Source organism: Phyllostomus hastatus, unplaced genomic scaffold, assembly GCF_019186645.2.
Source record: "Phyllostomus hastatus isolate PE091 unplaced genomic scaffold, TTU_PhHast_1.1 phas_contig_210, whole genome shotgun sequence".
NCBI classification, from domain to species: Eukaryota; Metazoa; Chordata; class Mammalia; order Chiroptera; family Phyllostomidae; genus Phyllostomus; species Phyllostomus hastatus.
In genome coordinates, this window is record NW_025333737.1 from 25,446,500 (window position 1) to 25,470,002 (window position 23,503).

General features: G+C 38.6%; 1 protein-coding gene across 5 annotated transcripts; it reads right to left on the minus strand.

Annotated features, from left to right (window-relative positions):
• Positions 1–71: 71 nt before the first annotated feature.
• Positions 72–22,809, minus strand: LUC7L3 (LUC7 like 3 pre-mRNA splicing factor). Of its 5 annotated transcripts, none has more exons than XM_045836088.1 (12): positions 22,568–22,809; positions 14,009–14,075; positions 10,789–10,828; positions 10,127–10,271; positions 9,693–9,767; positions 8,574–8,678; positions 7,254–7,415; positions 6,369–6,652; positions 5,574–5,734; positions 2,066–2,206; positions 1,861–1,960; positions 72–499 (listed from the first exon to the last, which is right to left on the minus strand). In XM_045836088.1, the coding sequence occupies exons 1-12, from the start codon at positions 22,664–22,666 to the stop codon at positions 466–468; spliced, it is 1,413 nt and encodes a 470-aa protein (XP_045692044.1). In that variant the 5' UTR covers positions 22,667–22,809; the 3' UTR covers positions 72–465. The 5 variants fall into 5 exon arrangements, with proteins under 5 accessions (XP_045692044.1, XP_045692047.1, XP_045692046.1 ...); XM_045836091.1 differs by lacking the exon at positions 22,568–22,809 and adding an exon at positions 12,818–12,903; XM_045836089.1 differs by lacking the exon at positions 72–499 and adding an exon at positions 506–1,402.
• Positions 22,810–23,503: the final 694 nt, after the last annotated feature.

Below are 23,503 nucleotides of genomic sequence, written 5' to 3' on the forward strand. Positions count from 1 at the left end.
TTCAGAGTCAATACCTTTATTAGAAAAAGATTAATTAATACTAAAACTTTTCAATGACAGAGACAATCAAATTTGTAACAGAAAGTCAGAGATACTTTATTTTCACTTCTAAATCCAAAGGCTAAGTATAGCAGTTGTAAAAATGGAACCCCACTTAGTCTGATTCACACAAATACTAACGTTTAATCCCGTTTTCAAAGTCCAAGAATGAAAACTTGCAATTAAACACTGAGCAAGCCACATGTTTAGGTAATATTTCTTAAAAAGTCTCAAAGAAAAAAATATGATACATGACCTAAGTTTTCAGTGGCATATATATGATATTAACACGTTCTGAAATCTGGTAGGTCACATCAGTCCTGAATTAATTTTTAATAAAAAAACAAACAACTAACTGAGCTTTTTCTATGCCACTATAGTTTTCTTTCACCTCATTTTAATGTCGGTCTTCGCTTTATGCAGTTTTCAGTTTTCTTCCAAAAATCTTCGAACAGTAGTCCTATAATGCAAAATTTGGGGAAAAATGATAATTAGACAACATGTAAAAGGCAAACTTTTATGACTAAGTGTTGGCCCAGTCACTAACTGCTAATAATATATGTACATGGAGTGCTTTTTGCATCCTTTTTCATTGTCGAGGCATCAACGTGGTCTTAACACGTGTGCCTGTGAGTGCGTGCCTACATGGGAATGTGCACACAGACATCACCTTACGTGGCTGCCCTCGAAAAGGAACGCCATCGACAAACCAACTAATTGGTGCTTCCTTTCATCAGGAATATTCTATCCCACGCCACTAGCCCAAAGAATGAACGGTTTACAGGTTTTAAGAACTCTTATAAAACCTGACTTTTAATAGTTCTTAAAAAACCCAAATTCATTCTATATGGTTCATCAGTCCTTTGTTTATTTCACACATTGAAGAAGTCTATTCTTGCTATTCATGGCTGCTTTAAATGTATCAGCCAGTGATTATTCCTGTATTCCTAGGGCTGACTGAAGAATTCTCCTACACAGTAGGAAATATTAAGCACATACCTCTTAAAGACTTGAGAATTGCATTGAATGTAACAAGGCGAATAATATGAAGTGCTTATTGTATTTTAAATTCTTTAAAGAAATCTAATTCTGGGCACCACTGCATCCCTACACACAGTTGAAAAAAAATTCCATTCTGTTAACATTTGATTTATAAATTTTCACGCAATACACAAAAAACCCCTCTGTGCTTCTTGTAAAGAACAAAAAAAGATACACAACAGTTAAGCGTAAAGATCACAGGCAATAGCATTCAAACATGGATGTGGGTAGAGAAAGGAGTACCTGGCATGAGTACCTGCTTAGTTTGACTGAATCCTTGATTTTTAATTTGGCTTTTCATGGGCCGCTCACAACACCAACGCTGTGTGAGGTATGGTAGTCAGCTGCAATAATTCATAAACCCTACACTTCCATCAATCCAATGCTACTGGCTCTCGAGTTACAGAACAAACTGCATTAGAATGCAAGGCAATAAAGCAAAAAACTAGAAACATCCTTGACAAAGAAATAACTAGCAGTTTAATTAAAACAAAGTAGTCCAACATGTGCCTCAGAAATATTTAAGTTTTTAAAGCATATGTCTCTGCCAATGTACCAACACAAGATGGACTTAATACCAAAAAGAAAAAAAAAAAACAGTTCAACCTTTTTATTAAAAAAAAAAAAAAAGAAAAAGAAATGACAGCAAAATCCCTAAAAAAAAAAAAGGATAATTAACTTTTCAATGGCGACTATATTACAAATGTGGGCAATAATTTCCAAAGAGGCACACTAAGGGGCACGAGTCTGCTACAAAATAGCTGAGACAAAACAATGTACCTCAAAATGTTTTGCAGGACTACACTGTCTTTTCCTTCAGAAGATGTATGTCTTCTTACTCGGCTTAGTTCCATCTTCATCTGTGCATACTTACGCTGCACTGTCAAACAGTAACAAAAAGCCCTAATCAAAGTGAGAAACAATACACTTACCTCTGTCTGATCTGAGGTCTTATCAGATCAGTTTTAATTGGACTGAGTGTCACCTTCAGATTTAATGTCTTCACTGGTCCCATTGACCTCATTCTTAGTATCACTTTCCTTTGATTCAGTGTTTGTGTCTTCACTCTGTTTTTCTCGACTACTGGACTTCACACTACTTTTTTTATCATCAGATCCCTTCTTTTCTGCCATAAAAGAAGACATTGATCATGGATTTTAAAGTAAAATACAAACATGCATAATACTTTGAAAAGTGAAATAATGAAGAGAGAAAAAGACAATAATTTCCCACAGACTGCAAGTAACAGTTTGGTTAATCTATTAAAGAGGTACAAATCTCTAATTATGGAGGAGCGGGGAATCGGAGAAAGAAAAAGGTAAAAGAGTGGGCAAATTCTCTCAAACCAGTAAGAAACTGAAGTACAGGCAACTCCAAATCACTGCAGAATCTAAAATTTTAAGTAAATTTTATTTGGGGTAAAAAAAAAATCCAAAAGCAATGGGAAAGATATGAAAGACAGTACACAGAAGCTGTGTTCACATGAAGTAAATTTATTAAGTTAAAAAGATAAAAATAGTTACTGCAAAAGGTGAAAAAAAGTTGACCCTTTAATAGGCACGTTTCTCCAACTATCTTTTTAAATGCAAAAGATTACTTATGTATCTATATATTTGAATGCCCAAGAGGGACCAGCCCAATGAAAGAAAGTGGATCTTAAATCCCAATCGGAGTACTGAACTTTTATGCTTCACTAAGTAATACATAGGCCATTTCAGAGTTGTTTTTCCAAAAGGAGAAATTAAAGTTCAACTCAGCTACAAATACAGAATGAAAAAAGTGAAGCTTGACGTTTTTCTTTTACTGTTTTCCCTGGAATGCTGAAGGCTCAGACTAGAGATAAAAAGTGGTACACAGAACAAGTATACGCTAGCCTTTCTAGTTCCAAGTATTGCTAACAAAAGATTTCCACAGAAAATGTTAAACTACACTTTCTGGAAAAATTACCTTTTTCTCCTTACAACTAAATTAAAAATAGCTGGTCTAGCAGAGCAGTTCATAAGACAGACATTTTAAGAGAAGCAGAATCCTCTCCAGAATCTGGGTAAAGGTGTTAAGACATAACACTAATAACTGGGAGAGGACTGGTAATGAAAACAAAACATTGTCCGGGAGCACTCATTCAAAGAACTGAAGATCTCATGTGACGGAGCATCTTCAGCTCATAACACTTGCAGAATGCACAAAGCAACGCCCAAGTGGCTGACTGCAGGACTTGCTTCACATCTGTCTGTCCACTCATGAGAACTGGGCCAGTACAGTGTGCTCTAACTGACCTGGTGGGAAAGTCCTCCCTTTGTGCCTTATGGGCTTCTCCGGTGCACAGGTGGCTTCAATGAGGAAGAGTCGTCTTGTTGCCCCGTAGAGGACTAGTAGTCAGTCCAATAATCTTATCTTCTGCCCTATGTAAATATGGTAGATCTTAATAGTCCTAAGGACATCCACATGTGTGGTGGATTTTAGGGCTACCGATTAAAAAAGGAAACTCTCTTGACTAAGAGAGCACCCTAAACTGGTTGGTAGTAAGAAAAATAGGTCTGCGTGAGAAACCACTTTTCACTTGCAGAGTTAGACAAAAGTGCTTCCGTCACAGTAGTGAACTCCCTCATATCATCGCCATTATCAAATGTTTGCTACTGCTCGTACACGGCCTCAAAGTTCAGGCCTTTGGTCATTTATACACCAGGGAGAGCCTGAGTGGCTACATGGCATTTTCAAAAACCAATAAAACATAACATCACTTCTAAAAGGCAGCCCAAAGTTTAAGATAAATCTGTAACAGTATACCCAGCCTTTCAAGATGGACATGATGCCGAGTTTTCTCTGAATCAAGTCTTCTCTCCTTCCTTATCTCAACAGGAAAATCCCTGTTTGTCCATGAACTAAACACACTGCATCTTATTTTACCTAAGTGTCATTAACATTCCATGATGTAGTTATTACAATTAGAATTACAGCTAAGCAATTCGAGACGTCTTTTTCCCCCCTTCCTCTCTCCAGAAATTACACAAACACCGCTGGTTTGTTTGTTTTTTTTCCTCCAGTCAGCCAGTGGCATTCACTGCTCAGCTCTGTTGGCAGGTAGCTATGAAAGCAGCCAACTTTTTGTCCCTGAGAACCAATTTAACTATTTTAAACAGCTTTAGTTCTCAAAGAATAAGTAATTTGACCTCTGACATCAATATCTGCCTCTTAAGTGTTGACCCCTCACCCCAAAAACACATTATTCAAAAAGCCTTGCAAAAGTGTTGGGTGAAATGGGGAATATCTGTAATAGTGTCAACAATAAAAAATAACAATAAATGTTGGGTGAAACTTTCTTACAACTAATGAAAATCAGTTAATCCTTTATAGCCTTTTGAATAAATTCAGAATTTCTAAACTTAAATGGCAAATAAAACAGCTTGTGAGAGTAAGTTTTTAAAAACTATCCATTTCCTACTTTTTAACATTTGCTCCATGTTGCAGAAAAACATTTTTTAAAAGTGCACTTATTTAAGGAAAAATAAAAGCAGAAGACAAAAAATCGTGCTGCTAGTTCTCTTACTCAACCTATCAAAAACCTAAGCCTGTGCCCCCAACAACGCCCAAATCACCACAGGGTAATTCCACAAAAGAAAATAATAAATGAGTGTCACATGAAAGTCCAGTACAATAAACTCAAACAGCAGCACACATATTAGGCTGGTGATCACACATGGACACAGACAGGTAAACAGGATGAAGAAAGAGAGCCAAGAAAATTAGGAACAGGCCCTTTCTCTCATTCCTAAAATTCATGCAAAGCAGAACAGCCCAGTTAACACCAAAAATGAAAGATGCTCAAAGAATCTGAAGGAAACGAAGGAAGAAGACACTGATGATTAAAAGAATGATCTTTCAGTAAAGGCTAAGTTGAAGGGTGGGAATATCCTTGTGAAAACATGCCGAAGACAAAATGAGAAAGTCCAGTAATAGTGCACAGTTAACCAGCTACTGTGCACAGAAAACCAAAGAAAAAAGGCAGAGGGGAAACAGCATGATGTTTCAGTAGAAAACATGGTGCAGACACACGTAAGATATTCAATTTTTGTGAACTTAGAAGTTAATTACTGAGTAAAATGAATGTTATACATGAGAACCAATGCAACAATGTACATTTATGCTACAATACGTTATTGTGGAACACTACAGCAGATTTTTAAAAAATCTGCTACCAATAACCAAGTTAACATATTCTACAGCCTGAAAGCCCTGAAAAGTAATGTAATACTTGGAAGAATACAGATGATAAAACTTCCGGTTATTAATTGAATGTGTTCTACAAAAATACCAGGTCAAATGTCATTCTCACAAATCAGAGCAGGAGAAAATAATGCCCGTCTCCCGCTGAACTGCACTCACTATTAAGTGAAAAGGAGTATAACTTGAAATGAAACTCTGCTTATGTACAAAGAAGAGTGAGAAGAGTATGAAATAGTCTCTTAATAAATGAAATTCTCATATAAACTAACCTTTCTCCTTGGATTTTCTGTCTTGTTCTCTGTCCCGACTTTTGCTCCTGTGCTTATATGACTTTCGATCCCGGCTTTTTGATCTTCTTCGATCCCGACTACGAGATCTATGCTTTCTTTCTGATCTATCATGGCTTCTGCTTCTTCGGCGATCTCTACTTCTTAATAATTTTAAAAAAAGGGGAAGCAATTTCAGCTGATATTACAATAAGAAAAAAATCGAGAATTATATACCACTGAATAAACAAGATTAAACTAAAACCCTTAAAAGGCAAATGAACACAATCTACTACTAAAACACGTTTATGTTAGAAATTTTAAGAACTAAAAATCTTTGTAACTTCAATAAAAAGAGTTATTATGTTCTTGATGACCCCCTTTCTGAACTCTAATTAAATAAAAAGTTAATTTCATGTTGTGTTTTTTAAGAATTAGTTACATGATGTTTTCGTTCTTAATTATGATTGATGTTGTTCAAAGCAAAAGTAGGTAACCTTAACTACAGTAACTTATGATCTGAACGTCTTCTTAGGACCAATGAGAAAAGAAGCACTTAAAAGACCATTCGGTACACTCAGTCCCTAGCAAGACTGCATCAAACCTCGCCAGACTGGTGGAAAACAGCAAAGAATTTGCCTTGAAAAGGGACTAGTTCACTGATTCAACTTTCACAACCCACCCCAGTGCTTAATGACTGTTGAGACCATCTCAAGTAGCGAGGAATAACACCAGCAATTACACCAGTTTACTGCACACTCACTGTGTACCAAGCACGGTCTCACATGTCCTACGTACCTGCTTCGCCTTCTTTCTCTACTTCGTGATCTTTTGTGGTCCCGAGACCTGCTGCATCTTCGGTCAGAAGTCCGGCTTGAGTGTCGACTTCGTGAACGACTTCTCTTTCTTCTCTCCCTGTCGCGAGCCCTTTCCTTTTCTCTTTCTTCCTCCTCTCTTCGTCTTTTCCTTTCTCTTTCTTCCCTTTCTCTCTCCCGCTCTTTTTCTCTTTCTTCCCGTTCCTGCTTCTCCTTCTTTAAACGCTCATCACGATCAGGTTCTTCAGTTCTTTTTCTTAATTTTTCCTAAGGAAATCAAGTTCAATTTTTATTGAGCTATGTTTATGACCTTTAAATACAACATCAAACAATGGCTACCTACTGTGAAGCATTTGTAGACCAATTTACGAAATTTTATGCCCAAAAATGGGTGTCAAACTCATTTTCACTGGGGGCCACATCAGCCTCATGGTTGCCTTCAAAGGGTCAAACGTAATTTTAGGACTGTATAAATGTAACTGCTCCTTAACAGTTAAGCGAGAGCTCGGCACTGCCGCCAGGCAGAAACAAGGTGCCAGGCCGGATGAAACAAGGTGGAGGGCTGGCTGGCCCTCGGGCTTGTGTTTCCCACCTGTGCCTAAAAGGAAATACCAACACCACATATGTACATGAGATATCACTACTTGACTAAATGCTCAGGAATGCTCCCAAATTCCTGGCACTAAAGAGTGAAGGTAATAAAGTGCTTTGGTAGTCTAACTCGCAAAATTTTATAGGGATTATCACTGCTTCAAAGAATGCAAACCAGCCAAATATCATAAGAGGTTTATAGCTATGTAATTAATTCTTAGACATAATGAAATACAGTATTAGCTATAGCTAAAATACATGTTTAAAAGAAACTTACTTTTAATTCTTCTACAGTAGCTTTAATTTTGGCATAGCCCATGTGCTGTTTTCCCATTAAGTGGTCATCTACCCGGGACTGGGCATCTCCTACTATCAAAAAAGCTCCACACACTTCACAAACTTCCATTTGTTTTTCTTGGGCAGCAAAACTTTCAATGGTCTAAAATGATAAATCAGTTATAAGAACGTCTGAGGAAAAGAAAAAAAAACAAATCCCGGGAGTATTTAACATGTAGAATAGATTTCCAATTTTGTGAACTGCTCCCCTCCACTCCCCCCAGCCACAATCCCAAGCAGCACCTGGCCGACTCTGGAGAGGCAAGGACAACAGTGACCAACTTTTCGTCTCCTCCAGGAAGTGCCAAGTCCCCGTCACACAACTGTAACCACTGAGTTACCTGCACCACCTTGAAAAAGTTAAACTATTTTTCAGAAAGCTACCTATTTTAGTCTAAATTCACTTCTTGCTTAGGTTGAACAGGCTAAGGTATCACCTCCATACTAAACTTTTTTTCAAAATCATTAATGGAACTATTGAGCATAGTCTGAACATATCCTATTCAATAGTTGGAAAAACAATGACCAATTATATTCTACCATCAATATCCGTAGATATTCTCTAATTAAAAGATTTTTTAGAAAAGTATTTTAAGAGTATACCAATACTGAAGATTAATATGTACTGAGTAGCTTATTGTGACAAAAAGATAAAAATCAGTTCCAGTCTGCCCACATCCTCACTAACACTTGGTACGGTCGGTCTTTTAATTTTAGCTATTCTGACTGGTGCATACGAGGTCCAAATGAATACTCATGATGCACCAGTTGGCAAACCAGCAGCTAGATGCCTGTTTTTGTAAATAAAGTTTTATTGGATACAAAGCCACAACCATTTGTTTATGTATTGTCTAAAGCGCTTTCATAATATAAAGGCAGAGCTAGGTAGCTGCCCTAGAATAGCATGACTTATACATCTAAAATATTTATTTTGGCCCCAACTGGTATGGTTCAGTGGACTGAGTGCCAACCTGTGAACCCAAAGGTCACTGGTTCAATTCCTTCCTGATGAGGGTACATGCCTGGGCTGCAGGCCCCGTCCCACATGTGGGGTGTGCAAGAGGCAGTCAGTGGGTATCTCTCTCACACAGCAATGTTTCTCTCCCTCTCCTCCCCTCTCTCTAAAAATAAAAAAAGTAAAAGTTTGCTGACTCTTTACTCAAGGCACTAGAAAATTGTTTACAGAAGTTCTCAAATAGGAATAGGTCATAGTAATTCATAGCAAACAGCCTGGGTAAATCAAAATGAGGATGCTACTCACCGATGTTGTGGACCTAAGCAATTCTCTCTCTTCTTTTAACTGTTCGACTAATTTCATCATTCCCTGGGCTTCTTCTACTTTTCCTTCAGATCCTAATTCTTCAATCTAGGAGAGGTCAAAACAACAACAACAAACTAACTAACAAAAAAACCCCCACAACAGTCAAGACTCCTTTTCTAACCAGACTAGCCAGGCATCTCCCCCTCTCCACCATGCTTCATTAGTGTGGTTATTGAGGGTCTTTTTGTTTGGTTTTGTTCGCTGAAGCCTCTTTGTGTTTAATTAACCCTTTTGATTTTTTACAGCATTAAGAGAGTATACTTGACAGGCAGTAAGTTGCTCATTTTAAGGTGCACAACATTGGTAAGTTTTGACACCCATGAAACTAATACCTTCATCTAAATAATAAAAACATCCATCACCCCAAAAAGTTTCCCCATGCCTCTGTACTACTTCTCCCCAAGTAACCATTGATCTACTACTTATTTTCACTATAGATTATTTTGCATTTTCTAATATTTTATATAAATGGAACTACGCACTTTTGGGGGAAGGGGCTGACCTGGCTTCTTTCACTCAGCCTAATTATCTTAAAGTTCACCCATTGTGTTACATGTTGTTAATTCTTTATACCACTGGGTAATATCCCATTGCAAGGATACATCACCCTTTGTTTACCCATTCACCTGTTGATAAACATTTGTTTCCAGTATTTAGGGTTTCTGTCTACTATAAATAAAGCTGCTATACACATTTATACAACTCTTTGTGTAAACATGTTTTCATTCTTCTTGGGTAAATATCTAGGAGTGGAATGGCTGGCTCATGGTATATCTTTTAGCTTTCTGAGACACAGAAAAACTCTTCTCCAAAGTGGTCACGCCATTTTACATTCCCCCAGCAGTGTATGACAGTTCCAGTTTGCCCACATCTTCACCAAGACTTGGTGTGGCCGGTCTTTTAATTTGAGCTATTCTGGATAGGTGTACAAGTCTGTGGTTTTCATTTGTATTTCCTGAAGGACACTGAGCACCTTTACATATATTTGCCATCTTTATTTCTTTTTTGGTTAAGTGTTTATTCCAAGTATTTTCTGACAGTAATGCATACAATTCTTACCTGTTGCAGGAGTACATCAATTTTATCTGTTAGAACCTGAATTTTTTCTTCATTTTTTCCTGTTGGGCCAGCTGCCTATTGAAAACAATAAAATATATTATCAAAAAGAAAAAAAAAAATTCAAACTCTCACAAACTGTACATAATATTTGTATTTAATAATTAAAATGTCAAATCACAAGGATAATAACTCAGTTATCTTCAATTTCTGTTAGTTGACTGCACATTGTCAGTTACTGATATTAAAGACAAAAATCTTATGATTGGCAAAATCAATATTACATTTACAAGTACAGATAAAAAAATGCCTTTTAAAGTCTTATGTCATTCTGAAAGAACATGTAATGAATGAAGCTAAACACAAGTTTCAATACCAGACAGGTCTCTAGAGATCAAGGACACTTTACAAAGACTGTAAATTAATTTCATACTCACCCCAGAGGACTGCTGGTTTTGAGATAATGCCAAACGAGCATGGCCTCGTCTAATTCTACGTTCCACTTCTGCAAGTAAGCTCTGCAAGTATCTCAGAAAATCTCTCTCGTAGCCAACTTTCATGAAACGAGAACTCTTCTCATACCTGATAAAAGTGAAAATAAACAAGCATTATATTTTTCCAAATCTTCACCCATTATAACTCATATTCTATCTTAACTAGTTGTCTCATGGATAGTTACATTAAGGCTAAAGGGTAAAGGAGATGTTTAAGAAGTGAATTTCTAGCTGTCCCTGCACCTGGTACAGGAAAGGTAGCACTGAGCATTACGTTTGGTTAAGAGCATAGATTTTATGATCAGGAAGTGCAGGTGCTCCCACACCAGCTCTACCACTATACTAGGTCTGTGACCCTGGACAAGTCTCATTTATAAAATCGGTGCTGTGAAAAAAGCAACCATGACGTAGCATTGCTGAAGCTACTATATGACTTTCTACCACCACAGCTAATGAACAGGACCTCTATCAGGCATTCATTTTACACCAATTCCAAATTATTTCTTCAATCCTTGTCCCCTTTAAACCAAACAATGATCAAGAGGAAAAGGGTGGGGGTAGGGAGAAAAAAAAAACACCCCTCCCAAAAACCCCCCACAACTTACTGTTTTCGTAGATTTTCATCATGAATTTTTTCACATGGACCTGAAGGAAAAAAATGCAAAATATGAATGTATATGAAGTACTGGTGACCTTAACAACTTTTCAATTTTTGCCAAAAAGGAAACTTTCTTAAAGAAAATAAAAGAAAAAGAAACAAGAAACAAGATCCATTGTATCATCTCATCTGAGTAGGTTGTATGTAGACACCTGCACTGTGCCTACCGAAATCATGGAGCAACGGGCCCGAGTAAGCACACGAAATTAGTCTTCTAGATCAATATAATGGAGAGCAAATGTATGTTAAGGAAAGAGGGTGTGGGAGGAAAGAGAAAATTGTTCCTTACTGCCACCCAAGAAAAAAAAACTCTGACAAAAAATACTGGTCCGAACCACCACTGACATGGTACTAGTTTTGAATATCTGCACATGAAGTCAAACAGTACAAGACTAGCATCCTAGTCTCATCCCTTCCCACCTCTAAAAGGCTACCAATTTTAACCCTTTTAGCTATTCTTCTGGATATTTACAAGTTCTCCATATTTATAAATTCTATACTTATTTTGCTTTCTCTTGGTTTATATTGGGTATCACAATTTTAGGTTAAATATAATATACAATGTTTATATTTTGACTATGCAAGTAATATCAACTGCCAAGCTAAACAAAAGGTACATTAATTATGATGACACTTTGAAAACACTTTATACTTTGTTGAAATTTTTCATTTATTTAGTTTTCTATTTACTTCCAAATTCTTTGCAAACCCTTTAATTCAGTCACAGAAACTATCTGAATATTAAATTCTCTCAAGATTCAACACACAGCCCTGGCTGGTGTGGCTCAGTGGATTGAGAGCATCAGCCTGCAAACGAAGGGCTGCCAGTTCGATTCCCCATCAGGACACGTGCCTGGGTTGCAGGCCAGGTCCCTGGTAGGGTATGTGTGAGAGGCAACCACACATTGATGTTTCTCTTCCTCCCTTCCCTTCTCTACAAATAATTGAGAAAAAAAAGATTCAACACACATCAGAAAATCAGCTTCATTTTCTTCCATGAACTTTCTGACACCTTCAATCTGGGCTGCTTATTTTCTAAGCTAAGAGTTGTCATGCTGAGAAATTCCTTTTCTGGTCTGCATTGAATATAGTTTACTGGATCTCTTGTTTTTCTCCTTCTTGGTTTATGCCCATGTGTTGGTGAAGTTTCCAGAGGAAAGGTTCATGGGAGATAAATTTGTTGAGACCTTGCATGTCTGAAAGTCTGTCTTTCACACCCACTTTCCTGTTTGGCTATATAGCCAACCTAGGTAAAATATTTTCCACTCAGAATCCTCAGGGAGTTTCTCCAAAGTCTTCCAGCTTCCAGTGTTTACTGACAAATCTGAGGCCAGTCTGATTCAGTCCTGTGTGCTCCGCCCCCACCCCAGGTGTTCTGAAATTTCACAATGGTGTATCGTGGTGTGGATCTTGTTCACTCACTGTGCTGAGCACTTGAAGAACACATCAATCTAGAGACTAACAGTACTGCATATTAAAATTTTCTCCCCCTTCTGTTTTCTCTATCTAGACTCTTATTCAGCTATCAAGAGTGCTAGGCTGATATTTTAATCTTTTCTGTCTGATTACCCAACAGTCCAGCAAATTTCCTTGATTTTATTCTCAAACCTTTCCACTGATTTCAGATTTCTCCAGTTCTAATTTCAAGAGCTCTTTTTGGTTTTCCAAAAGTTCCATTTTTATGTAACATCCTATTCTTCCTAATATCTTCTCTTATTTCTCTGATATTAAATTTAGTTAAAACTTTTCTTCTGCTTATCCCATTATCTCTAACTCTACTAATTTTTACTGTTGGTTTTGGTTAATCTTTCATGTTGAAGGTTTTCTTCAAATGTCTGATTGGTGTCCTTGGCTGGCAAAACACTCCACAATCTGACTGGAAGCTGATGTGCAGAGTTTGTCAACTACTATGAGCTTTACTATTGGAAAATGAGGCAGCAAGACTTTCTTTTAGGAGACTCCCCAAGGGTCAGTACCTGTAGATCACTTCACTGGAACTGTTCACTTTCTCTAAAGAATCCTCTTCTCTTCTGCCTGGGGAAAAACATCTGGCTGTATCCTTCTAGGAACAGGGCAGAGGAGGGAATGGGAAAACCCCACTATTAAGAATATAGACTCAATTAATCTCTTACAGTCTCATTTTTACTCTTTACTGCCCTTTGCTATATCTTGAATCCCAGTATCTAGACTCCTCCAGCCCTAATGCCCTACTGAGTTCCTAATGCTCTAGGACAAGCATTGTGCTTAATGAATTGACTTCTCTTTTATGATTCTAAAATAATACTAGTTATGTACCACCTTTGGGAGCACAGTCACTCAGTTATTTTTTTACATTCTGTGGTTCAGTTGACCTAGAGTCTCTTTAGTCTAATTTCTCCAGAAAGGAACCCTCTAGTTTCCTGGGGTACAAGGGTGAGAGAGACAGAATCACCACACGCACAGGTTTAAGAGTCTGGTCGCCTAAACTGGAGGTCCTCGACAGAGAGGAATTATGCACACCCGCCTTCCCTGGGCATGTGGCAATGCCTGGAGGCATTTCTGGCTATCACAACTGGGGTGGGAGGAGGACTACTGGCATCTAGTGGATAGAGGGATGCTGCTAAACATCCTACAGAACACAGGACAGACCCCTAAAACAAGAAAACCACAGACCCCAGCTCACAATGTCAAATGTCAAGGTTAGGAAACCCTTGACTAATCTGTCATTTTGCCCCACGATTCAACTGCCTTCTATGGTACCTTGATGCCTCCAAATCTTGAGCCTGTCCAGGGTTCTGCTGATCAAAAACACTTGCTTCTGTTTAACATCCCATTCTGTAGGCTTTTAGGGTACAGGTTGCTCTGCTCTGTTGAGTCTGCTGCTACTCTTCCATCCACTTGTCATCTTCCAAAATTTGTTGATATCTCTAATGTTATCTCCTCTTCCATTTACACCTTTTTTTGTTGTTTTTAAATTTTCATTTTAGTGGAGGGGATTTAGGAGGGAATGTAAATGGACATGTACTGTATATTTAACTAAACTGACATTTACTAACACATTCAAAATTCTAAGCCAGGAAAGAAACTAATTTGTCAACAAATCTTTTAAGAGAAAGCTTTTCAGAAATATAAAGTACCAGTTTTTTAAAGCCACAAATTTGATAAAATTACACAGAAAATTCACTTACCAAGATCTGAACGAGTGTTTGTGAACAATTCCGCAGGACAAAAACCACACAGATAATATTTACAAACCTAGTAAAGAAAAACAGAGGTACTTAAACTTTTAAAATTGTTCAGTTTTAAAACTATATTGGGAAAGGTGCCAAATAACTATGTTCTCATTTCTGGATCTTCATCTTTCAACCAAGTACGAGTCAGCACAATTTCACGTGTTAGACCGCATTAGGTCAACCAGTGCCTCTCAGACTCCTGCATTTCAGTAAAAGATAGATAAGACTGACAAAGAGTTACCAGCTTTTAAAATCACTGACCATACCCTCAATAGTGACAGCAAATATGGGAAGAAAAATATGGAATCTTGATTTTTTACTTTAAAAAAATTAACACTGTTCTTAGCATTCTAACATTGTGTTAAAGGCCAGAACCAATTTATAGATTAGGATTTGGGAACCACTGTCTAAATTACAATACTCATTTAAAGCAATCTGGTTCAGTATTTTCACTTGAGAGATCCTGTAATCTGCCCTAAAATGTATTGGTTATTTTCATATATACCAGCACTTTACTGACTTAAAAAAAATCCTCACCCAAGGACATTTTTTCACTGCATTTAGGGAGAGAGGAAGGGTAAGAAGATGCAAGAGGAAAGCACTGATTGGTTGGTTGCCTCCCATAGGAGCCTGAACTAGCGGATCGAACCTGCAACCTAGGTATGTGCCCTCACCAGGAACCAAACCCGCAACCTTTCCATTTTTGGGAAAGATGCTCCAGCCGAGCCACAACAGCCAGGACTAGTGAGTGATTCTTTAAAATTTATTTATTTTTTTTAGAGAGAGGGGAAGGGATGAAGAAAGAAAGGGAAAGAAACATCAACCAGTTGCCTCTCACACACCCCCAACTGGGGACTTGGCCCGCAACCCAGGCATGTGCCCTGACTGGAACCAGTGCTCAACCCACTGAGCCACACCAGCCAGGGCACTACTGAATGACTCTTGATGGGCTTCTATGATATAGGAACTTAACATGAAACCAACTTTTAATTCTCTCCCAGTGGTGCTTTTGTAACTCCTTCAGATGTATTCTAATACTATCCTATATTTAATTCTGTACTCCAAAAACCAAAACCTGGTAAGGAAAATCAAAACTCCCTTCGTCTAATAACTTCATTGTTCCTGGATGAATTATCAGTGTACAACCATGACATATAAAAAGAAAAGGTATGTTGAATTTAAGATTGAGAGTTCTTTCTAGATACTTAGAAACAGATGTTAAATATGAAATATTGTATTCTGTCTCAAAGGCCAGTTGTTTTATATTCGTTTGAAGCAATGTGGTTCCATAAGCCGTGTCCAGAAAAACTAAGGTCATAAAGAACAATTAGCCCTGGCTGGTGTGGATCAGTGGATTGAGTACCAGCCTAAGAACCTAAAGGTCACCAGCAGTTCAATTCCCAGTCAGGGCACATGCCTGAGTTGCAGACCATGTCCCCGGGGGGCCCGCATGAGTGGCAACCACACATTGATGTTTCCCTCTCTTTCTCCCTACCCCCCCCCGTCTAAAAATAAATAAAATCTTTAGAAAAGATAAACTATGTATGTTAAATTTGTAGAAACAGGCAAGTTATTCTGATTTTTAAAATACTACCCAACACTTAAAAAAAAATGTTTTTAGGCACTATGTAGACCAGCCTGTGGGCTAAGCAGGTGCTACCTATAATTTAATCTAATCACCCAGTCTGAGACAAGAAAACTGAGACCAAATCACATGACCTGTCCTGAAAGAATCTAGCTACTTACAGAATCTAAATTAGAACCCATTTTCTTAACACAGTTCTGTGTGCTATTTCCACTCCAACTCTCCTTACGATACTGCTATAATGTAATGGTACATCAAAATATTTATAAACTTCTATCCAATAAACTGTGGCTACTTAAGACTGCTTCCTTCCACCCTCCCCAGGGATAGAGGATATTTAACTAAAAATATTAACAAAATCTTTTATTCAGCAAGACTTTACAATCTGACACCCAAAGGTGCGTTGGGGAGCAGAATTCTGTGACTTATCCCCTTGATAAATTTAAGGCAACACCAGTGACAGAGGTTGATCCCAAGAGCATACTTTAGTGAATTCACTACCAGTTAACAGAATGCAGAAATACAGTCAATCTTGGAACTCTGACTAGAAAAATTTAATTGTAAATTTTCCTCATATAAGCAAAGTTAAATAAAAAATTAAAACATATCTGACATAGCGTTGGGAAAAATGACATTCCACACAATAATAGAGGGCTGTGGGACAATTTGGGAGCATCCACCAAAGCATGAAATGTGCATTTAACTTAGTAATTATCTTTCTAGGAACCTATCCTCCAAGTGACTCAGCAGTATGTACCAGAATACTCACTGCAGCTTGGCTGGTATTGGCAAAAGGGTTAGACATAATCTACATATCCACCAGGAAACAAAGAGTTAATTAAGGTAGATTTCTATACCAACCAAAAGATTCCACAGAATAATTCAAAGTTCTTAAATATATTAGTGTACCTATGACAACTTTCACTCATAGGTATAATATATGTGTCTGTAAATTATTAGGGAAGATTAGAAAACATACCAATTTTTAATTTTTTTTCAAGGATTTGGCTGTGGGGATGGGAGGCCAGGATGACTTTCACTATTTCTATGTTCAGTTTTAATCTTTTATAGCAAGCAAGCATGTTTACTTTCATAAATAATTTTAATGGTTCTAAACTCAGAAGGAAAACAAAATAGTAAAAGCAATCCCAAATATATTAATAAGAGAATGTTAGCTAAAACCTGCACCTTCACAAAACATCCTATATTTTAGTATTTACCTCTTCAAGGCACTATCAATTCTGGACATCAATTTAGACCACTTCAATCACAAAAGTACGCTATGAATATTTCTGTCTTCCTATTCCTACTTGCTTCCAACAGTAAGCAGTATATTTCTCCCTGAGCTAACCAAGTATTTTCAGTGCTGTCTGCATTATTTTACTAAACTGCTTTCCCCAAACCAGTTGAATGCCTAGTTTCTCACCCCAATGGTCAGGTTGGCTATATATTATTTACAAATAGTAAAGCCCTCAAATCATTAAAACACATATGGATGTCTTTACAAACACCTACAAACACAGGTTCCTAGCTAAAATCCTGTGGATAACTTAAAGAGCCTCTTTCAGTATTCTAAGTTACTAATAACCTTGTTAAGTAATTGGTTTCACCAGGTACCAAATTCCATTTTATAAACAATATAAAGATAACTTATTATTCAATTTCTGTTTTTGATAATCTACCCCCATTTTAAATGCATCATGGTGGGCCCTGGCTAGGTGGCTCAGTATGTGGAGCATGGGCCTGTAAACCAGGCTGCAGGCTCCACCCCCAGTCCCCCAGTCCCCCAGTGGGGGAACATACTAGAGGTTGCAGTTCAATCCCAGGTTGGGGTGCACAGGAGAGGCAACCACCCCGTGTTTCTCTCTCATATCCATATTTCTCCCCCCCACCCTGTCCCCCTAAGATCAGCGAGGGTGCCCATAAAATTAAGTAAAACAAACAAACCTACCATGTTGGCAACAGTCAACCTAGTATTTTGATGATAGTGACTTAAACTGTCACATACATTTTTTCATTTAAAACCCAGGAATACCTGGAAATTTTACTAATGGAAAAGGAGGATTACCTTTCACTCTGTAATCTTTATAGTCACTTCCACCATTAATAGTTTAACTCAGCGACTTTCAACCAGTGTGTCACAAGAATTTTTAAAAAATATAATACCAGACTATTTAGTCAGGGGCTGATAGCTCTTCCCTTAGACTGTCAAATAAAAATGACAATAACCAACAGGCTGTCTGGTCAGAGCAGCAAAAAATATATTTTTGGGTGTGCCACATGCCACAGAATTAGCAATTAGTTCATGTGTGCCATGAGATGAAAAAAGTTGAAAGTGCTGATTTAACTGACTACAACAGGCTAGAAACAAATGTTTCTTCTTAGCTAAAAGAGTTGATTAAAAAGAAGATAAAATACAAAAGAGAAAGACCGTACTGTAAGAATTCATAACGAAAGTACTGTCCTCAGTACCCACCCCTCGGTCTCCTGTCTCAGCTACGCCAGGACCACTCGTTCCACTGCCACTCATTTCCGCGCCTTCTATCACACACACCCCTGCAATCACAGCTCTTTTTCTTGCCTCCACAAACTTTTGGTAAAATTTTAATCAATTTCCCATAGTAGCCAGAAAGTAAAAATCTCTCTGCTGCTTGGAAACCTTCAATTGTTCAATTGCTTCCCAATGTAACTGAGCCACAACTTTTGGTAAAACTTAAAAAAACACATTCAAAACCATATTCCTGCCCATGTAGCCACATGCCCCCTCTTCAATGAAAACACACAAGGGCCCCAGCTATAACACCACATTTATCAGGCCTATGATTTTCTCTAGCCTCTAGTAAATCCATCTTCTTTACCATTCCCTCAGTCTAATTCCTACTAATCCTTTAGGTTCCAGTTTTAAGGGTCACTTTAAGAGGCCTTTCCCAAGTACCCCAGTCTGGGTCAGGTGCACCTCTCATACACCCTTTTCCCACTGTGGCACTTACCACCACATCATGCTATAAAAGCACATTTACTCCTTCATATCTGCCACCACACTGGTGGCGCTCTCAGACCAAGTGCCATCATCTACACTAAGCTATATTACTATAGCTTCAGAGTGAAACATGCTTGTTGAATAAACGAATACAGGAATTTCCCCAACTTACATGTAACAAATAAAAAAAGTAAACATTTCACAAAATAAAAGCACTGTATTACTAACTTAAGCTACTTTTTTCCCTTGTAAAGAAATCAAGTCTAATGATAATTAACTACACACACTCTTCTGCTAAAGTAATCAAATATTAAGGGAAAACCTCAGTATTTTCAGTGTGATAATAGTACTGTGGGGTTTTTTTTGTCTTTGTATTTTAGAAATACATAATGATGTCACTTAAGGTCTAAGTGATAGAATTCTTCAAAATAATGGAAGGAGCAGGAAATATAGAGAAAAATAACATTGGCCATGTGTTGATAAGGTTGTATTGGGTATGAGTACCTGGAAAGTTCATTATACCATTCACCCTACTTTTTGTTTGTTTTGGGAAGAGAAAGCAACAGCAGTTAAATATACATATTAACACTGACTGCTAGAACTTCTGAGAAGCCCAAAACTCACTATGTATTAATAGGACAGGGCAGCAAATACCTACATTTCCAACAGAAAGAACATTTTGGGGACTGAATTAAAATTAATAAAATACTTAAAAGTTCAAAAATGAAAATGTGGACAGAAACCTTAACTGTTTCTTTTCTACACTTGATCTTAGCCAAAAGGATGAGAAGCAATAGGTTTTTTCTTTTCTAAATAACTTCCAGTGTCAATGACAATATTTGGTAATATTCTGAGGATTTTAGAAAAGAACGTTTAATTCAATTCCCTTCATAAACCATTAAATTTCCAGTGAACAGAAAGCATACTTGAATTTGATAAATGATGAAAGAAATCTCGTTTTAGGTATTATTAGAATTAGAGTTAAGCCAATAGTTATATAATTTCACGTATGGGTTGAGATCTACAATGTAAAATCCTCAATTTGAAGTACAAAATTCCTGTTACCTACTTAGGTGGGTAACAAGCTTCTAGCATCTGGCAAACACTGCAATTTTCTCATGTGGACACTAACTGAAAGGTGCTCACACTAGGCAGTTAAAATCATATGCTTTTCTCATTGTTGTGGTTGGTTAGAACTTAATAAAGCAAAACAAACTGCTTAATACAAAATACTAATAATCTCAAAGAGTAAAATATTAACAAAGGAGGCAGGAAGGTGTGCCAATGAACCCTTGGAATATTTCACTTCAGCTGAAAACCACTATCTCTCAGATCCAGAGCAATCTGCAAAAAGGTTGGAAACGCCTGTTAATACTAACCTCAGAAAGGTACTTTCCAAGATTCAGCTTTGACAGTGGTTCATATATCCATCCTTACAAACAAGTGAAAGGCCTATGATTTTCTCTAGCCTCTAGTAAATGCCTCTTCTCTACCATTCCCTCAGTCTAATTCCTACTAATCCTTTAGGTCCCAGTATTTAAGGGTCACTTTAAGAGGCCTTTCCCAAGTACCCCAGTCTGGGGTACTTTGTAATCACAAATACATCCTTCACTTAAAAAATGAGCTTTCCAAGTGCTACTCAAAACTAAGAACCCAGGACTAAGAGGTGTGTCAGGAAGCAGTAGAAAAAGAGTCCATTTTAAAATGTGCAGATTTCTGGGGCCTTCCCCCAGCCTTACTGAATTAGAATGGCGACAGGGGAGGGGTGCACAATCTGCATTTTAAAACAAACTCCACAACTCAGATACAGGTGTCCTGGAACTACATTGAACACTAAAGTTTCCATTTCAACTGTTAAACAAAAGAACCCCACCCCGCTGAAATTGCTTTTCCTAACTAGTGCAAGTCTGGCATAGAAAAAATTTCAGATGCAATTGGAATACAAAAATATTTTGAAGTATCAGGTCACAATATATACAGGGGCTGTCCATTACCCAAGATTTCAGCACCAACTGCCAACAGCATAAAACATGGAAATGACCCGGAAGTGATTCCATGAACTCCCCAGCTTATTATATTCTACAGTCATTTATCAGTAGCTTGTTACCCATCTAAATAGGTAACAGGAATTTTGTAGGATTTATTTAGAAGGAACCATGTGCTTTTTTTCCTAGTCAATGCCAACCCTTCCCCTGCAGCCCTGAATCTGAAATACCAGTAATTGACTTTTTAAATCCCTGAATCTAGAATGAAGTGCAATCTGTCATTAAAGGTATAAAATATTTTGGTGACAAGCACTGGAAGTTTAAATCTGGGAGCAGCACTAAAACTGAAAGGAAAGCAGATTTATTACAGCTGAGATGAATAAAACCTAACTGCTATTCTGAGAGCCTCACTGCTAACGTTCGTTATAAACCCGTAACACACAATGCAATGTGGCCATAAATACCACCAAGAAAACAAAGTCTCTCCACAACACACGTTCAAAAAACCAAGGAGGCACAGGCATAGGCTGCTCCAGTTGATGAGGCAATCAAAAGCAATTTTCTCTTTGATTCAAAATTGGCAAATGTCCTATTTGCACATCAATCAAATCATAATGTTCTTTTTTGACAAACCTTAGGTGAAAAGATTACTGAGTTAAATGGTAAAAAAAAGTTCACTGTAACAAAGAAATGACTACAAAAAAGAGGGTCAAGACAAGCAACACAATTACGACTTCTATTTAGACAAATAGGGGGGAATCTGAAATATTAAAAACCTGCAAATTTTTCAAAGCTTCACCTCCCTTGAGGTCAATGCCAAATATGTGAATCTGACCCCACTCAATGAATTCTACCCTAACTCTTCATACTACTTTGGAATCAGGTAGCATCCCAATACTTTAAAAACAACACTTATCTTTTAAGGCGCTGAAAGGACTCGTGCAGCACTCTCTTGTTTTCATGTATTGCAAAAAAGATTTTACTCTGACCAAAGCCTATGTTTAAAGAGGAAGCAACTTTTTATAAAATGTATATTTGCTTAACTATTCCTCCATGTTTTGATTAACAACTGCCTTTAAATTACCATGTTGTTTGATTATAACCGCAAGCCAAGTAAGGTTAAGACCTAAAATAAACGTTACGCTGCAGGTTCAAAACACCTGAAATACGTTACGGTATTTTCGGAGAAGCAATTGCATAGAGTTGTTGAAAGTGAACAGGATCACAAAGATTTAGTTTCGCCACTTGCCCACAGATCTTGCTTGGGTGAGCCTCTGAAGTCTCATCTGTAAAACTGGGATTGTCATATTTACCCTTACTCGCAGGGTTAAAGAGAACCAAGTAAGTTTCTGTGAAAAAAGTCCTCTGACAACTATCTACATGAAGGGCTTACTAGAACGTACTCCTATCAAACAATATTTGTAAATCACGACGTATAAAATCTACCAAGTTATAAACTCTTTATAAAGATTTATTTCCCCATATAAGCGTCCATTCAGAAACTGGCCCATTATTGAAATAATATACTGCCGTGACTTTTACCACTAATCCCAACCAGAATTTTCGGTCTGAATACGACGCTCAACCCAAATAACGGAAAAATGTGTCCTTTTCCCTACTTCATTATAAGGTGAAAACTCTGGAGCCTTTGACATAATAAAACACTCCTTTTTTTCTCGCGTTTCCCTGACTGCCTCATTAAGGTTCTTTTCAAATCTAAGGGCCCTCTAGGCTTCCTCGATACTAAAACAACAAAAACAAATCATCCCTTATTCCAGGATACAGTGGACTCCTCCCTCCCCGGCCATGCTCCCGAGTCCCGCCGGCCACGGGGATCAAACACTCCACAGCGTCCCGATCCTGGCCCTGGCACCAAGTAGCGCAGCGGGCACGGCGGGCCCAAGCCCGCGCCGCTCCCCTCCCCCACGGCGCCCGGGCACAGGCCCAAGGCCCGCGGGACTTACGCTCTCGTGGTCCCACCGCACGTTGCTGCGCTTCTCATCCGGGGCGAGGTTTCGGTCCCGGCCCATTAACTCATCCAACAATTGCGCGGCCGAAATCATGGTGCTTCTCTCGGGCGGCTACTCCCACCAGCCCTGGCACCTGCCGAAGAAAACACCGGCGACACCGTCGCCAACCTCTTCGGCCGGCTCGCGGGCCGAAAAAGCCTCCTCTAAAAAGGAGCCGATAAGACAAAATGGCCGCTGCGCGGGCGCTTTCCCAGCATGCCGTGCACGCGCGTGCGCCCACGGGGCACGCCCAAGTCTGGAAGACGAGGTCAAGCCCATTTCCGCCGGCCCAGGGGCGGAGCCTGCCGGCTGGGCCGCGCTCCGCCCCTGCCTAGTGGCACCGCCCTACTCCGCGCCTAGCAGAACCAGAGGTTAAGCAGCGTGCTAACTCAGCCCACCTGAGCACGGAAGAGTCTTCGCGAGCTCTTTTACAGGGAGACAGAGGAGACTAGGTCCTGAAGCTTTGACACCGCTCCAAAATGGAGGAGGGAGTGGTGTATTTCTTTGTCCCACGCAGTTCACTTCGTGCCATCTTCCAGTGGAAGAAACTCATTCCATATTCAGAGTCCATTTTTAAAAAATCGATTTTAGAGAGAGGGAGAGAAACCCATTTGTTGTTCCACTTATATATGTATTCATTGGTTGATTCCTGTACGTGCCCTGACTGGGACCCAACCCGCAACCTTGGCGTATTGAGGCATGCTTTAACCAATTGGACTACAGGGCTGGGGCCAGACCCCGTTTTACTAGACTGCTCTAGAGCATCTTCTACCTGGCTTGGTCCTCCCACCCAGATTCCTGTGATTCACTGGGTGGGAAATCAAGGCTACCATAAGGCAGTTTCTACAGTCATGCAAAGTATGAGGATTCAGTCCTGTACCTTATACCTCC

Coding starts and splice junctions, on each gene's coding strand:
- LUC7L3 (XM_045836088.1), bottom strand. CDS start 22,666: ATGATTTCGGCCGCGCAATTGTTGGATGAGTTAATGGGCCGGGACCGA. Junction 10,829..14,008: donor AAACACTCGTTCAGATCTTG/GTAAGTGAATTT, acceptor TTTTTCCTTCAG/GTCCATGTGAAAAAATTCAT. Junction 1,961..2,065: donor TGAAGACATTAAATCTGAAG/GTGACACTCAGT, acceptor ACTGTTTGACAG/TGCAGCGTAAGTATGCACAG.